Source organism: Drosophila innubila, assembly GCF_004354385.1.
Source record: "Drosophila innubila isolate TH190305 chromosome 3L unlocalized genomic scaffold, UK_Dinn_1.0 0_D_3L, whole genome shotgun sequence".
NCBI classification, from domain to species: domain Eukaryota; kingdom Metazoa; phylum Arthropoda; class Insecta; order Diptera; family Drosophilidae; genus Drosophila; species Drosophila innubila.
The window spans coordinates 4885883-4909498 of record NW_022995376.1 but is presented as its reverse complement, the minus strand read 5'-3'; the positions used below and the strand labels follow the sequence as shown (position 1 = coordinate 4909498).

The 23616-nt window shown below is 37.6% G+C and overlaps 3 protein-coding genes across 3 annotated transcripts; all 3 read right to left on the bottom strand.

Moving 5' to 3' along the window:
• Positions 1–4984: 4984 nt before the first annotated feature.
• On the bottom strand, positions 4985–5941 carry LOC117788129 (seminase). The gene is made up of 2 exons (XM_034626796.1): positions 5336–5941; positions 4985–5276 (listed from the first exon to the last, which is right to left on the bottom strand). Exons 1-2 carry the CDS (start codon positions 5898–5900, stop codon positions 5035–5037), a joined length of 807 nt encoding a protein of 268 aa, XP_034482687.1. The 5' UTR covers positions 5901–5941; the 3' UTR covers positions 4985–5034.
• On the bottom strand, positions 5749–11147 carry LOC117786904. Its single transcript, XM_034625321.1, has 11 exons — positions 10521–11147; positions 9925–10316; positions 9786–9871; positions 9621–9722; positions 9271–9561; positions 9015–9219; positions 7262–8943; positions 7039–7210; positions 6354–6689; positions 6099–6300; positions 5749–5942 (listed from the first exon to the last, which is right to left on the bottom strand). The coding sequence occupies exons 1-10, from the start codon at positions 10699–10701 to the stop codon at positions 6169–6171; spliced, it is 3579 nt and encodes a 1192-aa protein (XP_034481212.1). The 5' UTR covers positions 10702–11147; the 3' UTR covers positions 5749–5942; positions 6099–6168.
• Positions 11148–11399: 252 nt separating this feature from the next.
• LOC117787357 lies at positions 11400–16480 on the bottom strand. The gene is made up of 9 exons (XM_034625860.1): positions 16259–16480; positions 15801–16192; positions 15662–15747; positions 15502–15603; positions 14415–14931; positions 12643–14096; positions 12096–12267; positions 11637–11981; positions 11400–11586 (listed from the first exon to the last, which is right to left on the bottom strand). Exons 1-9 carry the CDS (start codon positions 16386–16388, stop codon positions 11455–11457), a joined length of 3330 nt encoding a protein of 1109 aa, XP_034481751.1. The 5' UTR covers positions 16389–16480; the 3' UTR covers positions 11400–11454.
• Positions 16481–23616: the final 7136 nt, after the last annotated feature.

Sequence of the window (23616 nt, the reverse complement as noted above, 5' to 3'; positions counted from 1 at the left end):
TGAAGTTGGAGTTGAACTTGAGGACCCGGAATACGCATAGTTGTGTGATGATGTTTCCCAAAACCTAATTTTCAATTTACCAAAGCAATTAACAACAAATTTTATTGGCTTTTAAGTTGTGCAAACACAGCCACGATGCATAATAAAATGTATCTGTGGGATACAAAACACACACACCGCCGCTATTGATCAAGTGTTTGACGACTCGTCAGATTTGTTGTTGTTGTTGTTGTTCTTGTTATTGTTGTTGTTGTTTACCTGAAGCACTGCAAGTATTTCTATTTCTTTAGAAACCCCGCCAGATACTCATACCGAACCAGTTCCAGTTCCCTCCCCAAACTCCATTCCTCATTTCCCATTCCTCGGACTATGTGTTTCATTAATTAACAACAGCTCTGTGCTGAGAACAGAATAAAGCAACTAACTGAAGTAACTAGCATCGCATAGAGCATCCGATTCGATATGTCTGATTGTCGGGTTACGACAGTTGCGAGAGTATCTGAACCTCACAGCAGCGTTTCCAAAGACCTCAAAGCAATCTCGTAAGCAACTGTTGTTACATATCAACATTTTATACCCTGTAAACTAAGCAACAGTGACAGGGTTATGCAATACTTATAAAGCAGCATACCGAATTGAGCTATATTTACATTTGTATCACATAATCGCTGTAGACGCTAGTGACGAAAGCAAATACTTTTCTATGAATCTTTTTCTTTTAAGAATAATTCATTTATTAAATTTAATATCTATCGTCACAATAATCAATATCAGTAATCTTGGGACATGGAAATGCTTTCGTTACTAGACTTTTACCTCGTAGAGAGGTTAACGAGGTAACATCCTTTAAGAATGAAAGCAATCTTTTTTTTAAGGATTAATTTATATATTAAAATTAATATCTTTCGTCACAAAAATTGATATCAGTAATCTTGGGGCATGAAAGTGTTTTTGTCACTAGACTTTTACCTCATTGAAAGGTATACCATTAACAAGGTAACATCCTTCAAGAACGAAAGCATATATTCAACTTCAATCCAAAATTTTTTATATTTATTTGGTGAAGAAACTTTTTGAGTTGATAGTTATATATAGTAGTCTTATATCCTTTCGTTACAAAAATAATATGAGAACTTTAGGGAGTTGAATATTTGTTTATTTATGTAGTATCATTCCCATAATTTGATGTGAAGTTTTGAACCAATTTGCTATTGAAAGAGGCTCTTAAAAAGTCTTAAATAATTATATTTTATGTTGCCTTATTTTATATGCTCTTTTAAACTTACCATTACAGGCTATCTGCTAGTCAAACACACTCTTAACTAGATTATTTTGTGTAGTATTTTACCATGCTCCAAAAAGTCATCTCTGTAAATCTCTGGATTGACGCTGTAGGTGCCAGCTTGCATGTTGTTCCGACTACCGAAATCCTGTTGCTGTTGCTGCTGCCTCGAGGGGAGTCACATAGAGGGGTGAACAGAGGGGAGGACCCCTCCTGGGCTCTGCTGTGGGCAATGCTTGCCAGGGGTCTGCTCTCTCCTGGGTCTCCTGGCCTGGTCTCTGACTTGGGGTCTCTGGTCGGGATGCCACGTTATGGTCGCTACAATGTGCCATAAATTTATGATACTAGTAAAAATGCTCGCAGTATCTGCTGTAAATGGTAGTCATACTATCTGTGGTAACCAAGTAGCCCCCCTCCCCCTCCCCCTCCATTCCTACAGTCCTCCCCTCTTTGCGGCTGTTACATTATGTTGCCTTTGTTTCTGGTGCGCATTACATGACACCGAGAGTTATATGCAAGCCAGGCGAAGATGCCATTTAAAAGCAGATAAATAAACTTAATGCCAACCAAATGATAGCGAAAGAGAGAAACGGAAAGAGGCATAGGAAGAGCAAGAGGGGGACCAGGAAGAGCAGAAGGTAACTCTGTGAGGTGACATACGCAGCCTGCCAAGTGTCGTCTTCCCATATTTATGTTGTTGCAAACACATTCAACTTTGGGGCGCTACAAAATCTCCTGCTTTGCCTCCATTGCCTTGCCACCTGAGTTCCCGCTGCGAAGTTGGCACTTTGTGGCAGTTCCAAGCGAAATTCTATTAATATTTCTAGATATTTGCAAGGAAATATATTACAAATCGCAGCTATCCTTTTCCTTTAAAATTCCACTGCGTTCTCCTCTAGTTCCTCTTTTGTTCTAAATATTTATAGAATATTTATAGAAAAATTCCACTCGATTTTTCCAATGTATTTCTTCGTATCCTTCTCTCTCATTCCCTGCCTTCCTCTAGCATTCGCTGAATCCCTCAATATCCTCCTGGTTTCCTCTGAGATCCTCTATGTTCTCCTCTTAAATTTTCAGTCCCAAATCTTCTGTGTCCTTATGAATGTTTTATCTTCTCTCTAATTCAGGCTGTCTTCATTTTGTGTTTATCTTTGTTCCTTGCTGTCTGGGTCTCCCTTAAATTTTCCTCATTATTCAGTCTTCCTCTGTGACATCCCATTTATTTCTCATCTTTCATCATCCAGTTCATTTTTGTTCTCCTGTGCTCTCCTAGGTTACGTTAGCTAGTCTCTCTCTCTTCTGATCCTCTACGCTCTACTATGTCTGCCTAAAATCTTCTTACTCCTCTCCCCGTCGTCCTTTTTGTAAGGTGTTTTCTCTTCAGCCTTTGAAATAAAAGTCATTTCTTAGTCCTATTGGCTTAACTGTTGGTATAACCCAACATTATGCCAAAGTATTTCAACTAAAAAACAGTTAAGAACTGTCTGGAAATTGGCTTTGCGTGCAGCTGGAATTCATCATTTAGCCATGAGAGCAGATTGTTGGGACTACCCTCGCTATAGAGCGCTAAATACAACGTTTGCGAACCAAAAGGAAGCTATAAATAACAATTAATAGTATTATTAAACTAATTTGAATTCGAGAAGCGAAAGCAAAAGACGAAAGGCCGTCAGTCATGCAATGATTTTTCGACCACATAAATTTTGATACGATTCTTCTTTTAGTTCTGAGACAGTGCCTCCCTTCTCTTCTCTCTATTCCTCTCTCCCTCTCTCTCTCTCGGTCTTTGTCTTCGCATTTGATCGAGGGCAGCTAATTTACATTTTGATGCAGCAAAAGTAAAAGTTCGTCGATCCGTTGTTTCTAAAATTGCTCCCTCGGGGCAATCTCTGAAGGTCCAGGACAAGAATCGAGCGCTTGGTTTCAGCACAATCAATTACTGGAATCGGTCAATGATCAGGAGGCAAGGAGTTTGGAGCTGCCGCAACACGCAATGTCTAAAAGTGGCACGAAAGTCAAACTAAGAAAATGATGCAAATAATGTCAACAATTAAGGCACAAAATAATGTCGCAACATGCAGGTAGATTAAAGAAGGAGTTGACATTCCTTTCTGAGATACTCAGATATTCTGTAAAAAAAATTAAGTTTTTTATACGAAGAAATAGTGTCAAAATACATTAAATATCAACAATTGTATCATTTGTCCTTTATTTGGTCTCTTAATTATGTATCAAAATTTTGTTCATCAAAAAATGAAAAAATTCATTTTTTTAGTTGCTTCTGTTTACTTTTCCGTACTATTCCCTAGGCACTTTTCATAAACTTCAAATGTTCATACCTTTGCCAAAACTTGACCAATTTTCATGGGAAATATAATTTTGATCATTATTTGGGCTCTTTTTCAAGTCTGCATTAAAATTTTATACACTTAAAAAATTTGATTTTTTGGTCATCACTGTGAATTTTTTCCCTTGACACTTCATCTAAAACTTCAAACAGTCATAACTTTGCCAAATCTTAACCGATTTTCATGTGGAATATCATTTTCATCATAATTTGGACTCTAAATTGATACTGCATCAAAATTTTACTAACTTAAAAAATTTGATTTTTTGGTCATCACTGTCTAATTTTTACATACTTGACACTTGACACTTTTTCTAAAATTTCAAACAGTCATAACTTTGCCAAAACTTAACCGATTTTCATGCGGAATATCGTTTTCATCAAATTTTGGACTCTAAATTGATACTGCATCAAAATTTTACTAACTTAAAAAATTTGATTTTTTGGTCATCACTGTGAATTTTTCCCATACCTACCCCTTGACACTTTATCTAAAACTTCGAACAGCCATAAATTTGCCAAAACTTAACCGATTTTCATGCGGAGTATCATTTTGATCATTATTTGGCCTCTATTTTGATGCTGCATCAAAATTTTACTAACTTAAAAAATTTGATTTTTTGGTCATCACTGTGAATTTTTCCCATACCTACCCCTTGACACTTTTTTTAAAGCTTCGAACAGCCATAACTTTGCCAAATCTGAACCGATTTTCATGCGGAATATCATTTTCATCATTATTTGAACTCTAAATTGATACTGCATCAAAATTTTACTAACTTAAAAAATTTGATTTTTTGGTCATCACTGTGAATTTTTTCCATACCTACCCCTTGACACTTTATCTAAAACTTCGAACAGGCATAACTTTGCCAAAACTTAACCGATTTTCATGCGGAGTACCATTCTGATCATTATTTGGCCTCTATTTTGATGCAGCATCAAAATTTTACTAACTTAAAAAATTTGATTTTTTGGTCATCACTGTGAATTTTTTCCATACCTACCCCTTGACACTTTATCTAAAACTTCGAACAGGCATAACTTTGCCAAAACTTAACCGATTTTCATGCAGAGTACCATTTTGATCATTATTTGGCCTCTATTTCGATTCTGCATCAAAATATAATTCACTTAAAATATTTAGTTTTTTGGTCACCATTGTCCATTGTTCCCGCACTTTCTTCTTGACACTTTCAAAAATTTCAAATTTCCATAGCCTTGCCAAAGTCTAAAATATATAAAAATATATCGTTATTATTCGCTGATTTATCGACAACTTGATTTTTTTAACTGCCAATTTTTTAATTTAAGATTTGTAACTCTATTCACAGTAACGTCACTAATCCAAAGTCTTTTTATAATAAAACATTCAATCTGCTATATTCTTTACTATTTTTAGATACTACATAAGGGATTTTCTGAAAACATCAATAGACATCTGAATAAAGGGCTTTACATAGTTGACGTTCGTGTAGACACCTGCATATTTGGGACTGGCACAACCGATGCCAAAGGAGACAATGCCACAGAGTTCTTTGTGTCCTGTATTAATATCATCATAGATTAAGGGACCTCCCGAATCGAAGGTGCAAGCATCCTTGGTGCCCAGGACTCCAGCACAGAACATACTGTTAGATAATGTCACTGCGATTGGAATGAGTAAATAATCTAAAAAGAATAGGTTGAATAATCGCTGAACTTACTTGCTTTTTTATAGGTCTGACGGCATTGGCTCATATTAACAACGGGAACAGTTACGGTGCGAATGCTCTGAGTTGGACCGGTTGACTTTGGATCGATTAGACCCCAGCCGGATACAGTGAGATGCAATCCCTCTGTGAGACTTCTGGAGCAGAGTGAAACTGTGTCAATATTCCTGCCCATCAAAGGAGTTTCCAAAAGTATAACAGCGACATCCATATGCATATCCGAATCCGAAAAGACAGCGGGCACCATATAGTCCTTTAGTTTCACTAGAACACCCGAATCTGTCAGTCTCGAGATGCCACCTTCAACTGTCCAGGCCGATTTATTTGGACGACCCAGAAAACAATGTGCCGCTGAGACAACAAATCGTGCCTCGATCAAAGTTCCACCACAGATGAAATCTTGTTTATAGCGCAGAGCTACAAGATATCCGCCCAACTTCTCAATGGTTGTCACTTCACCACCGATGACACGAGATTGCACGCCTTGAGATTTCATAATATCCACCAATTGTTGATCTCTCATTGAGGGAGTCAGAAGCCTTGACCTAGCAATATCCATAGGTGGATTGAGCCTCGGGGAAGAGGTCTCTCCAAGGCCCAGCTGCAGCAACGAAACGATCAGTATTAATAAAACATCCATTGCAGACTAATCAGCAATAGTCTTATCAAATAACTAATATGATCCAACATTATATAAGCGAGTCGAAATAGCTTGGATACACTTTTTAACCTTAAGATCAAGTGGAAAGTTACTTACAATTACCTTCAATTGATGCCAATTGATGTAGCGAATGCATTTTCATCACACAGCGTTGGAGCGTAGGAGACTAGGAGTAACTCAAGGGTCTGACCTCTTTGAAGAGTGTGCGTATATAGTGTATCAATTTGGGATCCCGATTGCGCACATCTGTTGCCTGTGGATACATCGAAGTGATCAGCTGATGCAGATCCGAGTAGGTCTAAAAAGAGTAGTCTTATTTTAGTAATATTTATGATTAATAGATGGACTTACGCCAATGTTACGCCAGGTGAGCTGATAAGCCAGCTTAACCTCAGTCAGATCAAGGGTGCATGGTTCGGAGACCTCCACAAATGTTGAGCTATCGGGTGTTACCCGTACGGTAACATCATTCCAATCCTTTGGATTGCGTAGACACAAAATAATATCGCGTCGTGGCGCCAATCGATTCCAATCACAGCGATAGAATTTCATCAGCTTGCAGTGCACGGCAAAAGCATCATAGATATGCAGCTCCGTCGACAGATGCTTCTCCGAGAAGTAACCATTCTCAATATAATAGCAGGCATCGGACTTTGCAAATATATTGATGTTCTTCTCCAAGAAGCGCTGCAAAGAAATATATTTAATTAAGAAAGAAAGCAAATAAAATTACTACAGTTGAGCGAGCTCGACAGTTTAAGCTCGGTACCCGTATTTTCGCAGCAGAGGAAATTAAACTAAAACAAATATGTATTTTTCCAAGATTTGAATCCGAGTTTACAGCACCATTTACACTGTGCTACCTAGCAGCAAGTCTTATAAAAATTTAAACTTTTGTTGAAATAATTTTGAAATTTCAATTATTAAATATTCTATCATAAGAACTCTCAGAATTCATCGAGTAAAAAATTTAAATTTAATATCTTTAGCTGCCTAGTATAAATAACTTTTTTATAGATGCTGTCTAATAGTTTACCCTGCGCAGTTCCCGATAGTCGGAAATGGGCTCCTTGATTTCCATATGCTTGACAGGATTTGCCACATACTCATCATTGGAATCGGTCACATAACCGCGTATACCAGCATTTGTTATAAACAGGATTATACGCACATGGAATGTATCCAAGGTAAAGATGATTTCGTCGGGTCTAGAGCATAAATAAGTAAACTACAGTAAACTAAAGTGATCCTGAACTTACTGATCCTCATTCAGCTGCAGTTTCCAGTCGCGAAATGGAAAATGCTCGTAACGCTTGTAGGCAAATCCGAATAAACCTAAACGATCCGTCTTGATGGTAACTGTTAAGTCCTCCCTATTGAATTTCGCTTCTACAATATGCTTTGTTGTCCAGTGTTTGACATTAACCTGTTTATAAGTTTTCTTGGAGGGTTCTCTGTCGATGTCATTGTAATTCTTAGTGCCATGTCGAAAATTTACACTGGCAATTGATCCGATACTGGGAGGTGTTCCACTGCTATCAAAGGAGCCTAAATCGATGTTCGATTGGCGTGAATTTCCCCGTGAATATCTGGGTATATGGACGAGCTTACTGCCGATTGTCGATATGCGAACCGTGCTCTTTGACTTGGCGGATGTCAGCAACGGGGAACCCAAATGGGAACGGCTTTTATAACCAAAACTCGGCTGTTGTGTTAGCTTTGCGGCACGTTCTCTGTATTTTCTTTGAATATCATCGAGAGCATTTAGCACACTGTACATGGTCTGGTCTTTTATATCGTCCGTCTGTACGGCTTCCGAGATCTGATCGATTTTCAATACTTTAATATGTATCTCGGACATGGAGGATGAATTCTCTAGGGAACTTTCCTGTTCCTGATCCTGGTCCTGTTCGTAAATCACTTTCTCCCGCCAGTCGAACAGGGGATAAAGTCGCTCGGGAGCCTCCTGTTTCTCGTAACTCAAGTATTCCGGCTCATCTTTGTATATTTCAGCTTCTACTTTCGGATTACGCCGTAGAATCTTATTTCCCTTCTGACGCTGGGTAAATGCCTCAAATTTTTCCGATTTAAACTCCTGCGGAAACTTAAACGAAGACAGCATGCGGGGTAGACAGTGTTTTCTCAGTTCGCTAATCTGCGTGGTGTCCAGGAGCTCATCGGTCAGCTTAAAGTTACGGAGTCTAATGCCGGAAAAAAGACTCTGACGCAATGCGAACGCTCGCAGGGAAGTGTGATAAGAGGTTCGATAAATATTACTGGCAACTGAAGACTTTGGCGTTATAATTGATGGTTTCGGTCTATTAAATTCCCATCTAGGCTCATCATCTTCACTCTGCATTTCTTTGAAGATTTTCATTGGTAAACTTGCTGCTCTTGTATTCGTACTAGCATCTACTCTTTTTGTTTGTCTCTTTTTCCTTTTCTTGCGTCGACGCTCTTCTGGCTCTAGAGAAGCCACATCTTCTTCGACTTCCTCTTCTACAAACTCATCGATATATTGACATGCCAAAGGTTCGCCATAGCGACAGAGTTGTTCCGGCACTTTAATAGTCACAAAGAAATACTCGACTTCATCTCCCTCCAGATGAAGATTCTTAAAGTTTTCCTCATCCAATGTCTGTGCTATCTGCAATCGTGGCCGAATGTTATCATCCATATTTGATTTCCGATCCGATTTCCTTTCAATGTTCCGTTCACTTTTTCTTTTTCGTGAGGCAAATGGATTATTATTTGTATTATTATCATCGTTATTATCTTCTTTGGCCTGTGCAGCAAAGGCGTGCAGATTATCTATAGTATAAAGCAAACGCTTATCATCATGAATTGTCTGATTGTGCTCAATAAAGTCCGTATGCTTGGGCTTATGTACAAAAGACATTGAAAAGATACCGCCCAGTATTGTATAACACCTCAAATTGATCTAGAAAATTGCAAAGACATTTTTTTTTATTATTTTTTATATTTTTTTTTTTATGTTAATCCTTCACTTACCTCATCTGGTTGCAATTGCAGATTCTGTGGACTAAGAAACTGTTCACAAAACTCATCCAATTCTAGCTGTTCGTGCTCTAAAAATGCTTTATATGGATCGGGAAACATGCCCTCTGTTAATTTTTGTGGTTCCTTGGGTAATTTGAACAGTTTTGAAGCTCTCGGATTAGCCTTAGTTAGTTGAGCTAATTTCGGCTCAAGTTCTCTAACAATTTCAGTTAATTATTAATGAGTTGAGTTAAGTTATTGCAACTACCTCATGTTCTCCGCATAGATGATCATCTTTTGTTCCATTCGTGTGATCATCTGATTCATAATGGACAACTGCATGAGCCATTCATTGATCAGACAATCCTCTATATCAGTCATGCCAGCATTAAGTTCACTTGTCGACTTGTCAATTATCTGTATGTTACTCTTGGCATTCTCCGAGTAGGGATCGAAAAAAGTGTGAATACAACGCAGAGTTAGATTATCGCAAAGCACTCTCAATGGTATTTGGACATCGACGCCCACACAATCCAACTTGGCCACCATCAAGGGCAGTCTGAGAAATTATCAAGTTTTTATTAAAATGTAATGGGAAAAATTAGATATCGATTTTACTCCATATATTTAAATCTAATGGGCACATCCCTCAACCACCAGATTTCAAGGTTAAAATTCGAACTTTTATAGCAATAGCTCCCTGTGATAGCCTCAAATGAGCTGAAAGTGAAAAAGGTGTGTGTATGAAGAAGCTGAACGACTTCAAATACCCTGTACGCTTACGTCTTATATGAGCTTGGGGCACATAAAATGCGATAGGTTAATTTATCGAAAAGCGCATCAATTGCTTGATTTAATTCAAATCGAATCTGTGAAAAAATTGTGAATTCTTTTTCTTTTTTAAAGTCTATACTCCACTCACTAGGCTTATTTCCAGGCCCCGATCCGGAGGTATATCGACCATCGCATATTCAGAACTCAGCAGCAACTCGATTCGATTTAAAATAATCAGTATACGATGTATAGCATCATCGTATAGCTTACCCAGGTCTGGACATAGATTCTCTTTAAGAGCTTTGTATGTAAGATCTTTAGCTTCAAAGTCCTGTGTAAGGATACTGCACTCATTCACCGCCAGGGCCCAATTCACCTCTTCTTGCTTATTCTCTTCCTCGACGTGATATATCTCCGCTAAAAATCGACGTAATTCGGGAGGATCCTGAACACGCGGAAGACCATCGCAATGTAAGAACCGTTCCCACTGCTCATTTTTACTCTGCAATTTCAGCAATGTCTTATAATCCTCAATAGACTCTACAATGGTTGAATTCAACTCGATACCAATTAGATTACAATTTCAATATAAAATACAATTTTTCAGTCTAGTAAGCATTTCAAAAGTAGTGAAAATTTCAAATTTTATAAATGCTTTTGCGATATAAGTAATTTGAGTCAGTGTATTTGGTCAAACATTTTTATTTCACAAATTTTGGCAACAAGGAAAAATTACTTGCTTACCACTTATAAAAGCCAGACAGATCTTAACATCCTGAATACGCTGATGATGACGTTGCTCCCTTGCCAACCATTCCTCCTCGGTTATTAGTTTCATAATACCCGTTTCTATGACAGATGGTTCTTCCTCTGAAATTCTCAACATTTTGGAATTTGTTGTATCTTTTGATTTGCCTCTAACCATTTTTATTTATTATGTTTATTTTTTTTTTTTTTGTCTTTTTTTACATTTATTTGTGTGTTGGTTTGTGTGTAAGTGTATGTTGAATGCAAGTTTAAAGACTGAAAAAGTAGGAAAACTGACAGTTTTTACTTGATAAAAATCAAAAAAAAAAAATTGGGTATAGAAAAAAGTAAGAGAGCATCCTTGTTCCCCATATTAATGTCGTTGAGATGCAGCGAGTTATCCAACCGTACCATCAGCCAGTACATTTCTCATTGGGGGCGGCAGAATCTCAGCATACTGTGGTATAGAGGCGATTCTATCACGATACCAATCATCATTGCCACCACCACCATTATTCATCATATCATCATCGCATCCCCAGCACGGTCCGGCACGGCACAGCTGCAGTAACGAGCATAATAATATTAGTACTTGTAGAAGATCCATGGCAAACTAAACCACTTTAGGATACTCCACTTACTTATAAAATCCATCATTATATAAGCGAATCGAATTATCTTCGATACAGTCACATATGGTCAAGTGGAAAGCTATTTTTTAAATTGCCCCTAATTGTTGTCAATTGCTAAAACGAATTCATTTCAATCACAGAAAAGAAATATCAGGAAAAAACTTGTCTTTCGATTTTCGTTGGTCATTTTTGTTGACCATATATTTTTTTTACTTTTTCTACACTTATCTGAATGTGTGAAAAAATTTCAAATGAAAAACTGACAGATTTTTCATTATAGAAATCAAATAAAATAAATTCTATGAATAACTCATCAGGTGAATTTCGCTCAACATGCGTTTGATACGGAAAAGTAGAAGAGCATCCTTGTTCCTCACATCGGTTGCATGCGGATTCATCGAGTTGATTGTCTGATGCAGATCCGTATAATGCTAAGAGAGATCGATAAGTTATCGATATTGAGGAATACTCATTGACTTACACTCATATTGCGCCATGTGTTCTTAAAGTCCAACTTGATAATATCTAGATCATCAGAGCAGAGCTCCGATACCTCCACAAAAGTTGCCGTATCCGGCGTAATACGTACGGTTACCTCCGTATAATCCGACTGATCCTTGGCATTCTTCATGCAGAGTAGTATATTGCGACGGGAGGCTAAACGATTCCAGCTCGAGCGATAGAACTTCATTAATTTACAGTGCAGAGCCATTGCATCATAGGTGTGATCCTCAGTGGCAACATGTTTAACCGAAAAATAGCCATTGTCAATATAATAGCTGGCATCATGTTCCGCAAATATGTTGATGCACTTGTCATAGAATCTCTGTAAATTAGTTGATCATAATAAATGACTTTTACAAACAGACTAGCCGGCTCAGTCAGTCAGTCAGGACAAACAGTTTTATATATTTAGATATATTTAAAAGTATATTTCTACCTTACGCAGCACTCGAAAATCGGCAATGGGAGTTGGAATATCCAAGTATTTAACCGGATGCGCCACATAACCCTTGACTATGTCCGTAACATAACCTCTCACCCCTTGAGCTGATATATAAAGCACAATTCGAGCATGAAACGTATCCACAGTCAGTACAATCTCATCGGGACTACAAAAGGGAAATAGAACAGAAAATTAATAATGGTTTTTGATAGAGTTCGATGCTTTCAAAACGGTGTATTCAGTTTTCGACTAATGGATATATGATGTAGTAGTCCGATTCTAATAAGAAATGTTCAGTATCTATAGAAATATATAAAATTCATATTCTGAGAGTGTAGTTGAGAAACAACAACATTTTACATACTAAAGGTTAATTTACGATCGACCGTTTCTACAGTGTTTCGATCCGATCCGAAAACACAAGGAAAGGCGGATCTGATGAATATATAAATTCTACATGAGTCAAAATTTTAATACCCTCTACAAGTGTATAATCAGCTGGCAATAAAACGTGTATAGTTTTTTTAAAAAAGTATCTTACTTCTCCTCATTGGGTTGCATACTCCAGTCGCGAAATGGGAAATGTTCGTAGCGCTTGAAGGCCAATCCAAAGACACCTAGACGATCAGTCTTTATGGTCATTGTGCGTTCGTTTCTATTAAACTTGGTGGATAAAATGTGCTTTGTTGTCCAGTGTACGACCTTAACCTTTGGTTTCTCCTCCTTTTCCTCATGCTCTGAGGACATATGACTGATGCTCATATCATCGATGGGTGAATTCTCGTCCATGTGAAATGAGCTGCCGGTTCTTGAGCCGGAACTAGAGATAGTTAAACCAAGATGGCTGCCACGAATCGATGAGTGTCTGCTGCCAACCCTATTGATTTGAGATTTCTGCCTGCCATCCTTCGAGGGCAAACGAGCTTCTGGCACGGGTACAACCGTCTTTTTGACTTTATCTAGTTTTTTTGTTTGAAAATCGGACTGATTCATGATGCTCTCGTATTGGGTATGATAATCCATTCGGATGTTGTCAAACAATTTCAGAAGGCTATACATTGTCTTCTCCTCAATATAATCATCATAATCAACTAATGATTGTTCCCGATACTGGACAGTCTCAACGTCGGTGAAAACCGGATAGACGCGTTCCGGAGCATGTTGGTCTTTGAAATTGAAATCGATATAACCAAAATCGACGTTATCCTCAATGTCGGTACTGCGACGTCTGATTAACATATTCTTTGTTTTTGGTCTCTGATCGTGTTCCAGCTCTTCCCTGACCTCCAGCGGGAATTTGAAGGAGGATATTACACGCGGTATACCGAAACGCTCCAATTGTCGAATCTCCATGTGTGTCAGCTGTTTATTCAATGGAAAATTCCGAACTGGAGCAACCCATACTCCAGGTACTTGATGCTTACTATGACGCAACAATGATATCAAAGTGGGTCGAAACACATTCACCAATGTGTCCTTGCGAACGACCTTGTTGAACATCGATTGTCGATCCGCTTCCATTGAGTGCTTTACTGAACCAATTTTTGATTTCTTCTTTTTGACAAATGTCGATTCCTTTTTCTCCTCGACCAGCGAAGTCTCGGATACCACATCCTGCATGGTTGTCATATAATGACAGACAACAGGCTCGCCCCACATGCACAGCTCCTTGGGCAGATGAAGCGTCACAAAAAAGTATGGCAACTCATCATCCTCCAGCATTGTTGTCTTCCTCTTCTGCTGATCCATTTTCAGATGCATACGCGACTTGGAGCGATTGGAAACGTTGGAGGCTCTCTGAGAAATCTTTGATCCCCGTCGACTCATGTCATCCCCTTTTGGTCGCAAATCGGCAACTACATTCTCCATGGTATGCAAAACTCGCCCATCCTCATGTAATATTATGTTGAACTTCTCGAAATGCGTATTCGCAGGTCGGCGCACAAACATTACAGAATATAAACCGCCCAGGAATATGTATTGTCGTAGATTGATCTAAGTTAATTAAATAGTCGCAGCATTATTAAGATTTTATATTGTAGGTAAATAAAAAAAAAATAATAATCATTATAAATGAGTAAACAAATAAATAAATAAATAAATAAATAAATAAATAAATAAATAAATAAATAAATAAATAAAATAAATAAATAAATAAATAAATAAATAAATAAATAAATAAATAAATAAATAAATAAATTAATAAATAAATAAATAAATAAATAAATAAATAAATAAATAAATAAATAAATAAATAAATTGTAATTTTTTTAATAAAACTTTTACTGAATTTATATAGTCCTGATCTCTTACCTCGTCTAGCATTAGTTTTAGATTTCGTGGATTGTATAGTTGATCCAGCAAATCTACATACTCTTGTTGTTCCCGTTCCAGAAATGTGGAATATGCATCGGGTAGCATTCCGGGCGGTACCAAAGGTGCTTCCTTGGGTGGTTTCGGTATTACAACGGCCTTTACCTTTTTACCCTCATTGGCCTTTTTGTCCTTCGCTGCCCGCTCGGTTTTCTCGGCAATAATGCGCATTGCCTCCTCGTATGCCTCACGCTTTTGCAACATACTCTCGAGCAGCTCTTCCTGAATGTCCAACTGCATCAGCCACTCATTGGCCAGACAATCCTCAATGTCAATTATGCCCGCATTCAGATCTTTTATCGATTCCGGTATTATCGCATCGAAACTCTTTGCATACTGCGAATAGTTGTCAAAAAGTGTGTGGATGCAACGCAACGTGAGGCAATCGTGGAGTACGCTAAGTGGCATCTGAACACTGACGCCAACATTTGACAGTTCAGCCACCATCAGAGGAGCACTGAGGAGCGTTGATTCAATGATTAAAATCGATGAGAAAAACAAAATTACAGTCTAGTGTTCAAATATTCTTAAAAAAAAATACCATCATTCCAAATCGTGTTGAATAGGTTGTCAAGCTCATGACTCGAATTTTGCTAAATTTGCTAAATATACATACACAGTACTTCCTTTTTTGCTGTACACCCTGTTCCTTTTTTGGTACGTCTAGCTCTTTTAATTTTTTTTAATTTGTTATACAAAAGAAAATAGCAGCCACCCTTTGCCTGTTATAAATCGCTGTACACCCTATAAAAAAAGTTGCCACCAAATTTGGTACGTCTAGCTCTTTTAATTTTGTATATAAAAGAATATAGCAACAACGCCTTGCCTTTTATAAATCGCTGAACACACTATGAAAGAATTGTCTCCAAATTTGGTACGTCTAGCTCTTTTGATTTTAATATATTTAGCTACTGCTATAAACAGCTAAAATATAGCTACATCCCCCTGCCTGATATAAATGTTTTTTAAGATTAATAATGCTCTTTACTGTCTTGAAGTACCGGGTATAGTTAGTTGCAAGACTTACAGCAATTCATTGAAGCGTATGGGAACATTGCGCAATCCCCAGATATCGATGGCAAATCGATCACATGTATGACCCCAAGTTGCCACAATGGCATCGTTTGAACTGCGCTGGAACAGTGTGAAAGTATCAATGGGAAGATTCAAATGGAACAAGAACTTACTTCATATAAACACTATCCATGCGTATTATGCGATAAGTCAAACGATCAAATGTGGCATCGATCTCCATCTCCAACTCTTTGCGCACCTGTTTATTTTATTTATATCATATCTTCTTAAATTTTTAGACTTTTCACCTACTTCCATGATTTCCATTTGCCTTTCGAAGCTCACTCGCGACATCTCCGCATTGTTATCCAGCATGCACTCGATCTTCATCAGAGTATCCAAGAACATAAAGACATCACGCTGAAAACGATCCCCGATATGATCATCCAGTGTCTCCCTCATCGCATTTCGCGTTTTGTCCGTGCGAAAGATGTTCTGGGTGAGAATGGAACGTTCATCCACCGACAAAGTCCAATCCACACTATGATTGTAATCGAACAGTTGATAATGACGCTTCTCGGCGAGAAAAGTGCGCATCTCTGGTGGCAAATATGTTCTTGGCAATCCATCGCAACGTATGTAATGCTCCCAATGATCCTCACGCGCCTGTTCTGCCTCCAATTTCTCATATTCCGTGGTGGCATCTAATAGAAAATATAAAATATTATTGAACATTGATATTAAAGGATCATTGGAAATGTTGTGCTTACCCTTGATGAAGCCACAGCTCACACTGACATCCTGCATACGCTGTAAATATTTATTCTCACGATCCAACATCTCCTTTACGCTGATCAATACGGATCCTGCATCCTTCTCTGGTACTTTGGCCTTTACCATCTTGTATATTCCTAGTTCCTTTATTTGTATTGCCTTTATTTGTTTTTTTGTGTATCATATGACAGCAAAGTCAAGTTTACAGGGTATTAATAACGTCTATCTTTGTTGTTTCTTCAACTACTTTCCGTTGGTTTAAGTTAAAACTTTATTATGGGCAACGTGCCAAAAACTTGCAACTTTATTTATGCCTGTGGTGCGATTTATAAAGAGAAAGTGTAGTTGTCTAAGCTGGGGGATAAGCCAAAAATCTTAAAAGCAGCCCAAGACCAAGACCAAGTGGAAAAGACAATGCCTCGTTGCCAATAAATTGATTAAATTTGATGTTGCATTGTTGCAATCGAGGCCATTTACATACGGCTCTTACACGACTCGAATGGGGCATCAGATCGATCGATAACATTGATGAATGAAATTCAAACAAGCCATCACTATTGAAGACTCCTACACAGACAAACAGGGAGACAGAGAGACAGAGGGAACTGAGTCTGAATTCCAATTCAATCTTATAGGCTACGTTGTCTCCATTTATCTACAAGATACTTGTATCCATCTGTGTGCGCCATGCTGTGGTTACAATACTCTTGAAATTTATTTGTTGCTAGTTGTCTTTTAAATAAATTTCTTGTCAAACGTTCACGTCCACATTCACAGTCACATTCACAGTCACATCCAAGTTGGCATCAACATTCACGTCCTCGTTTGAGTCATTCATTCGTTGTCGTTTTGGCCATTACATTCGTCAGTTGTTTAGGCTCTGGACTGCGTCTGTAATAAGTCACATGGCTTGACACAGACAAAACATTTTAAATAATTTAATGAACTTGACAGACATCTTGGCCATTTAACCATTTGGCCATTTGTTCAAATATTTTGCAATTTTCAAGCCAAATGAATACTGAAAATGCTCCAATTGAGTGTGATCCATCAAAAAAATACCAATTAAATGTTTTACTGTTTTTTTTTACCTCTCCATATTATGCAAGACAATTGACAGACAGTTTTGGGATATTATGAGAATACTATGTCGATAGTTTAAATGTCGTTTATTTGGTGAGAGCTTAACAATAGTAAAAAACAATAAGTTAAAAAGTATATATTCTGGTGATAGCATTTTGAAAGTGACAATATTTTTTTATTACATGAATAATATGGGAAAACAAATTTTGAAATCAAAACGATAGTTTCATGATATTAAGGTGACAATAAAGCGATAATATGAAAACATTGAAATGTCAAGAAAATATTAATATTTGAGTAATAGTAAAATAACAATACATAGCTAAAATGCTTAAAAATTATAAAAATTTCATACATCAAGATTGAATTGTTTTAAAATAATAATAAAATGTATTTATTTATTGAAAAGTCAGTACAATTATTTGCATAAGTATTTTTAACATAAAATAAAAAAAATTCTTTAAAATCATAAATATAAATTTAAAATAAGATTCAAAATCTACTATCAAAACTTAATAATAAAATTTAAAGTACAGATTAAAACAATAATAATAAAGCTATAGCTAGACGTTAGTTATAAAAGAAAAATATCAGAATTAATATTACAAAGACTATTTTGTACAAATAAAAATTTCAAAGTATTCAAAAATATTTGTGTAATAGAAATATACAACTTTTGAACAAAGTACTATCTATTGACTCTACTATTATTGGTAGCCTCCGAAAGACCTCTTAAATTGGAAACAGGGTATAATAATGAGTGCTCAGCGAATAGTTTTGACACCTTCAGAGAGATGGGGGCCAAGCAATCAATTGATCAATTGATGCTCATAACAAGCAGCTGAGACCTGAAACCTGAGAGTTGGGAGCTGGGAGCTGAGAGTGAAGAACTGAGTATTGAATGAGAGAAAATGACGTGCAAATCATTTGGCAGTCCATGCAATCATTCAATTATTATTTGCTGGCCGGTGTACGAGATATAGATAGATCTGTGAGCTACAAGTCAGGCCTGGTTGAGTGCCATGTCCATGTCCATGTCGTTGTCGTTGTCCATGTTTTATGGGCAAAGCCAAAGCAATTTCCGAAGCCAACAATTGGATGACTCGATGACTCGCGGACTGGATGAATTTTGCAACAAGAGGCAGCAACAGCAGCAACAACAACAACAACAACAACAAGAGGCTGCAGCAGCTGCCTCACGTAGTTGACGCTGGAATTGTGTTTGCCATGTGGAAAACCAAACCGATAACGAGTTCAGCCTGCGATTTGGAGCTGCAATTTAGTCAGCCAAGTTGCAAGTTGCAAGTTGCAAGCCAAAATTGCAGGCGAAAATAATTGACATGTGTATAAGTTTTGCTTAGGTGGTTAGTTGGTTAGTTGATTCAATGGATTGTTGCCTTTTGCTTTTTTTTATCGGATAACAAGTGCAGCCGTAGTTGTCCAGTCTGTTCACCTGTCTATTTTTCACCTGCATTTCAATTGGAAATCTCTAAATAGAGAAAAATTACGCCAAAATGCATTGCTAGTTATTCGATTGCCATATAAAAATATAGCATACAAAAAACTGCAGACAGTTGATGTGCTTTTTATAACAATTATCTTTTTATCTTATTCACCTGTGGGCTGTGGCTACCTTATCGGGTAGAGCGTTTAGAAAGCGCCACTGCCTCAAAAATGTTGCCATGTTGCAGCATGTTGACAGCAACATGTTTACCGTTTTCACCGTGTTCAAACAATGCTTGAAACTTTTGGCATTTACATGAGAATTGTATACAAAAAAGACCTTAACACAATATGAGCAAAGAATCTGTTCAGTAGTTAAAGCCAAAAACTGTAGAAAAAGCAGTGGTAGTGTGAGGGGAAGGGGTAGTTGCAACTACCACATATTGAGTCTAATTAATTTTCAGCAAACTGCTATGGGCAACTTCCTATACTCTGCTGAGAGAGAGACTCTAGCTAATTTAGTAACTCAGGCAGTAAAGAAGAGTGTAATTTTTAAGTTCAAAAATAAAATAAAATTAAAATACCACAAACTTAGTGACTTTGGAGGACAGGAGTTACGAAGAATCTATTTTTAACATAAAAAAGAAGTTATACTCTTAAGTTAAAAGTATTTGAAAATCATATACAGCACAATTTTGTAGTAAAGTGAACATGGAAGACACAAAAATTTAAATTTTTAAGATCAAAATTTATTATTTTAAAGTATAAACCATCTGACAAACACAAAAAGCAGTATAATTAAGTTCAAAGCATGAGAGACTGGCTCAAAGCTATAACACCATGCACAAAGTGACCATGGAGGACAAAAAAAAACGCTTGTTATTTATATAAAGCACAGTTTATTGAAATTATGTTTAGCCATTAGTATGTTATATGAGAGTTGAATTAGTCACAGTTAAAGTAGGTGCTGTCAAGTGACCATGGAGGACAGTCAAAATCATATTATAACATTTATAGCTAAATTCCTTTAATTATTTTGGGTTATTGGACTCTAACTGATTGAATGTTAGTATGTTACATGAGAGTTAAAGTAGGTCCTGTCAAGTGACCATGGAGGACAGTCAAAATCATATTATAACATTTATAGCTCAATTCGCTTAATTCTTTTGGGTTATTGGACTCTAACTGATTGGAAACATTTTTAAGGTGTTAAAATTTTAAGCATAAAATGAACATGGAGGACAGAAAACTTATACAATTGATAACTAATGAAGTGTATTGCTCTGTCGACTAGAACTGCTTTTTAATGTATTGATGCTTCACTTTGACAAAGTTACAACTTTTTCTCTTGTTGCTCTTAACGGTAGATGCATGTTTATGCTTAAACAATGCAACAGCAGCAGCAACAGCAACAACAACAACATCAAACAACAAAAATTTGTTTAGTCTGAAAATCTATGCAAAGTAAGTTGAAAAGTCGAATGAGGAGCGAGCATTCAACTAATGCCTTAGATATGCAAATTAGAAAATTCTTTTGCCCAGTTGCCAGTTGATTGGCTCTGACCAAGTTCCCCCCTTCCCCGCTCTGTCCCCCTGCCCCTGCTTAATTGTTGGTGAAATTTACATACATTAAAAAGCTACCGTTGATGAAAAGTGAGCGCTAGTGGAAAGTTCAAAAAATGAGAGGAAAAAAAAATCAAAACTAATTTCCAATTTGGTATTTTCAATTCCAATTTATTTGTGAACTGACCAACTTTAGATTTTTGTTGATTTGTGGCTTGCTGGGAAATTGTGCTTGGAGCCACACCCAAAAGCGTGAGGCAGCTGCTTGTGGCATGCAACGTTGCGACGCTTCGCTGGTGGCAAAGCAACTCAACGCCTTGCGGCGGCCTCTTATCAATTGACAGCGGACAGTTGCAACAATTTGCATGGCAGTTGCCGCACACACACAGCTTGCCACAAGTTGCAAGCAGCCTTCTACTTACTTATCGCTGGCATCCCGAGCACTCACAGTGCTCATTACGAATGCAACTGCAACTGCAACTGCAACTGAGTGCGACTTGGCTGTCGTGCAACAAGTGGCAGGCAGACTTCGCTGCCTCGGCGGCAAATTGTGCTGCCACTTTTAATTGGCAACTTTTGGCACGCTCAGCAACGTTTCCTTTATCGATTTATGATGACGAACAGTCCAGAGACAGAGACAGAGAGAGAGGGAGAGGGAGAGGGAAACAATCAAGTTAGTCGCTGGCATATTTCAGTTTTCTAGTTTTTTTTCTTTCTCAGTTAACCAAGCTCTGATTCTGTTGCTGCTATTGTTGTTGTTGCAGCTGCCGCTCATTCAAAATCAAAAATGCAAATTTAAGTGGCAAATCGACAACTAAAACTGGAACTGCAACTGCAACTGGAACTGGAACTATATCGAGTCCACTTCCATTAGCTTGTGTCCCAGCTGCAGTTGTGCAAATAAATGTGATTTCAATATCGCTGCTCGATTGCTGTGCCCACATTTCATTATGCCACAGCGACAACCAGAGCAATAAGCAAAGACTATAATCAAATGATACCCTGTAATTTAGCAACTCTCTTGCCTTAACTTTGGTGTTTATTAATTTGGCAACAGTTGAAGAATATTTTGCAATATGCGTATGTTAAAAATTTTAAATCTCAACTTTTGAATAAAACAACAATTTTGACTTGTAAAATTGCTAGCTCAACAGTTTGACCAACTTGAAACACTCATAACTTTGTTAAAACTCAACCGATTTTCAAACGGAATGTCATTTTGATCTTGGTTTGGCACCTTAATTCATTCCGCATTCAAATTTAATAAATTTTGTAAAAAAAAATTATTTTCATCTAGATCATGGGGTTGATGCTAAGGGTCCCCCCTTTGATATTTTGAAAATTGAAAATTTTAAACCTCAAGTTTTAACTTTTGATCAACTCCTTATTTCGCAATTAGTATAAAACATAACTTTAAATTCGTTTCTGAGACCTTTCATTTTTCTGTAAAAAATCCCGTGAAATTGAACAAAAATTTTGACTTGTAAAGTTGTTGTTTCAAAGGTTCGACCAACTTCAAACTTCCATAACTTTGTTTAAACTCAACCTATTTTCATGCGAAATATCATTTTGAGCATTATTTGGCACCTCAATTCATTCTGCATTCAAATTTAATTAATTTCGAATAAAAAAATTTCCCTCTAAATCTTTTCATTTATACATTTATTGTTACATATAAAATATAATAAAGATATAAAAAAAATGTATAAATCGAAAGAGCTAACAAGATTCATATATGAAGAGACAAAAAAATTATGTACAATTTACTAAATAATAAACTGTCACTGCCTGTGGCATACCCTATTTACTTTATATTATAATTGCAGGGAATGTAGTATGTAAAAGGCAAACACAGAGTAATAATAATAAAATATCGTGTCTAGTTTTAGTGAACAATTTTAGCACGCTGTAAATAAGCAATTGTAGTGCAGTTGTTTTAGGCTAAAACTGTTGGCAAAAACACGTACAAATAGAAAAGCAAAAAGTGATTTGAAATTTGAAATTCACAACCAGTTCGTTTCCATCAACAGTCGAAGTCAACTAGGCGTTGGCTTTGTTGATATTTCTAGTTAAGTTTCTGTTTCTGTCTGCAGTTTCTGACTCAGACTCTGGCTTGAACGATCTTGGCCTGTCCGGAGCAACTCTTATTGGTTATAAGTGCGAGCTAGCAGTTATGGTTTTTTGCTTTGGCTTTGCAACACGCCCAAAAGCGGCAAAATATCAGCAGCTGCAACAGTTTGCTGCCTGCTTGTTAGACAAGTTACCAAAAATAGACCAGAGACTGGGACAGAGACAGAGACAGAGATCTGAACTTGGCTTAAACTGGCTTACAGCCGCTCTGGTCGTGTAATTGCCTTTAGATAAACTGAGGCGTAATTCATATTCGACATTTATGGAAAGTTGCAAGGCGATTTGCATGCGAGTACTTGCCACATGCAGTTGCAACAGTTGTTGTTGTGCTGCCTAATCACAGGCTGCAACAATCTTGACAGTTATTATATATAAGTCGCAATGTTGACGCCTTAATGAACTTGCCTCACTCTCACTCACACACACACACACACACACTCGCCCATATTCCTATCTCATTCTGTGCGCCTGCAGCATTGCAATTTATGGGATCAACAGATCCGTTAGTGCCAAATTACAAATGGACTCCACAGACGTGGCAATAACCAACAAGACATTAACCCGGCGCATGCCTGCCACAGCCACAGACACAGCTGTGCGAGGTGCATGCTTCATAATGCTGCATGTCCAATAATTGAACACAAGCACATATAGTATACTCCTACCTCTCTATATACCCCTCTACATCCCCCTCTTAACACTCATGTGCAGCGCTAAAACAGCTGCTGAGTTGTTGCAAGTTGCAAGTTGCGAGCGGGTTTTTCAGTTTGAATTCTGAATCAGAGCCAGCGGCAATTTCAACCAGATATGATAGTGCAGTTCTGGCTCTAAACCAACTTGGCCAACACACAGCGACCAACAGATAGTCAGACAGAAAGACAGACCAACACACAGACAGACACTGGCCACAAAAACATAAAACAATAAAGTTGGGCGCTGCGCAAAGAATAATCGCATAAATCATGCGGACTTGCGGACTTGCGGCAACGCGCGACGCGACGCGACGCAACGCGGCGTCTAAGCTCTACTAACGGCAAACGGGGCAGGCAGGCGGGGGCAGCGGGGCAATGTGGCAACAAGCCGATGCCTGCCCCAAAACGAGTCACAGCATACTGCCTGCCACACTGGGTTGCAA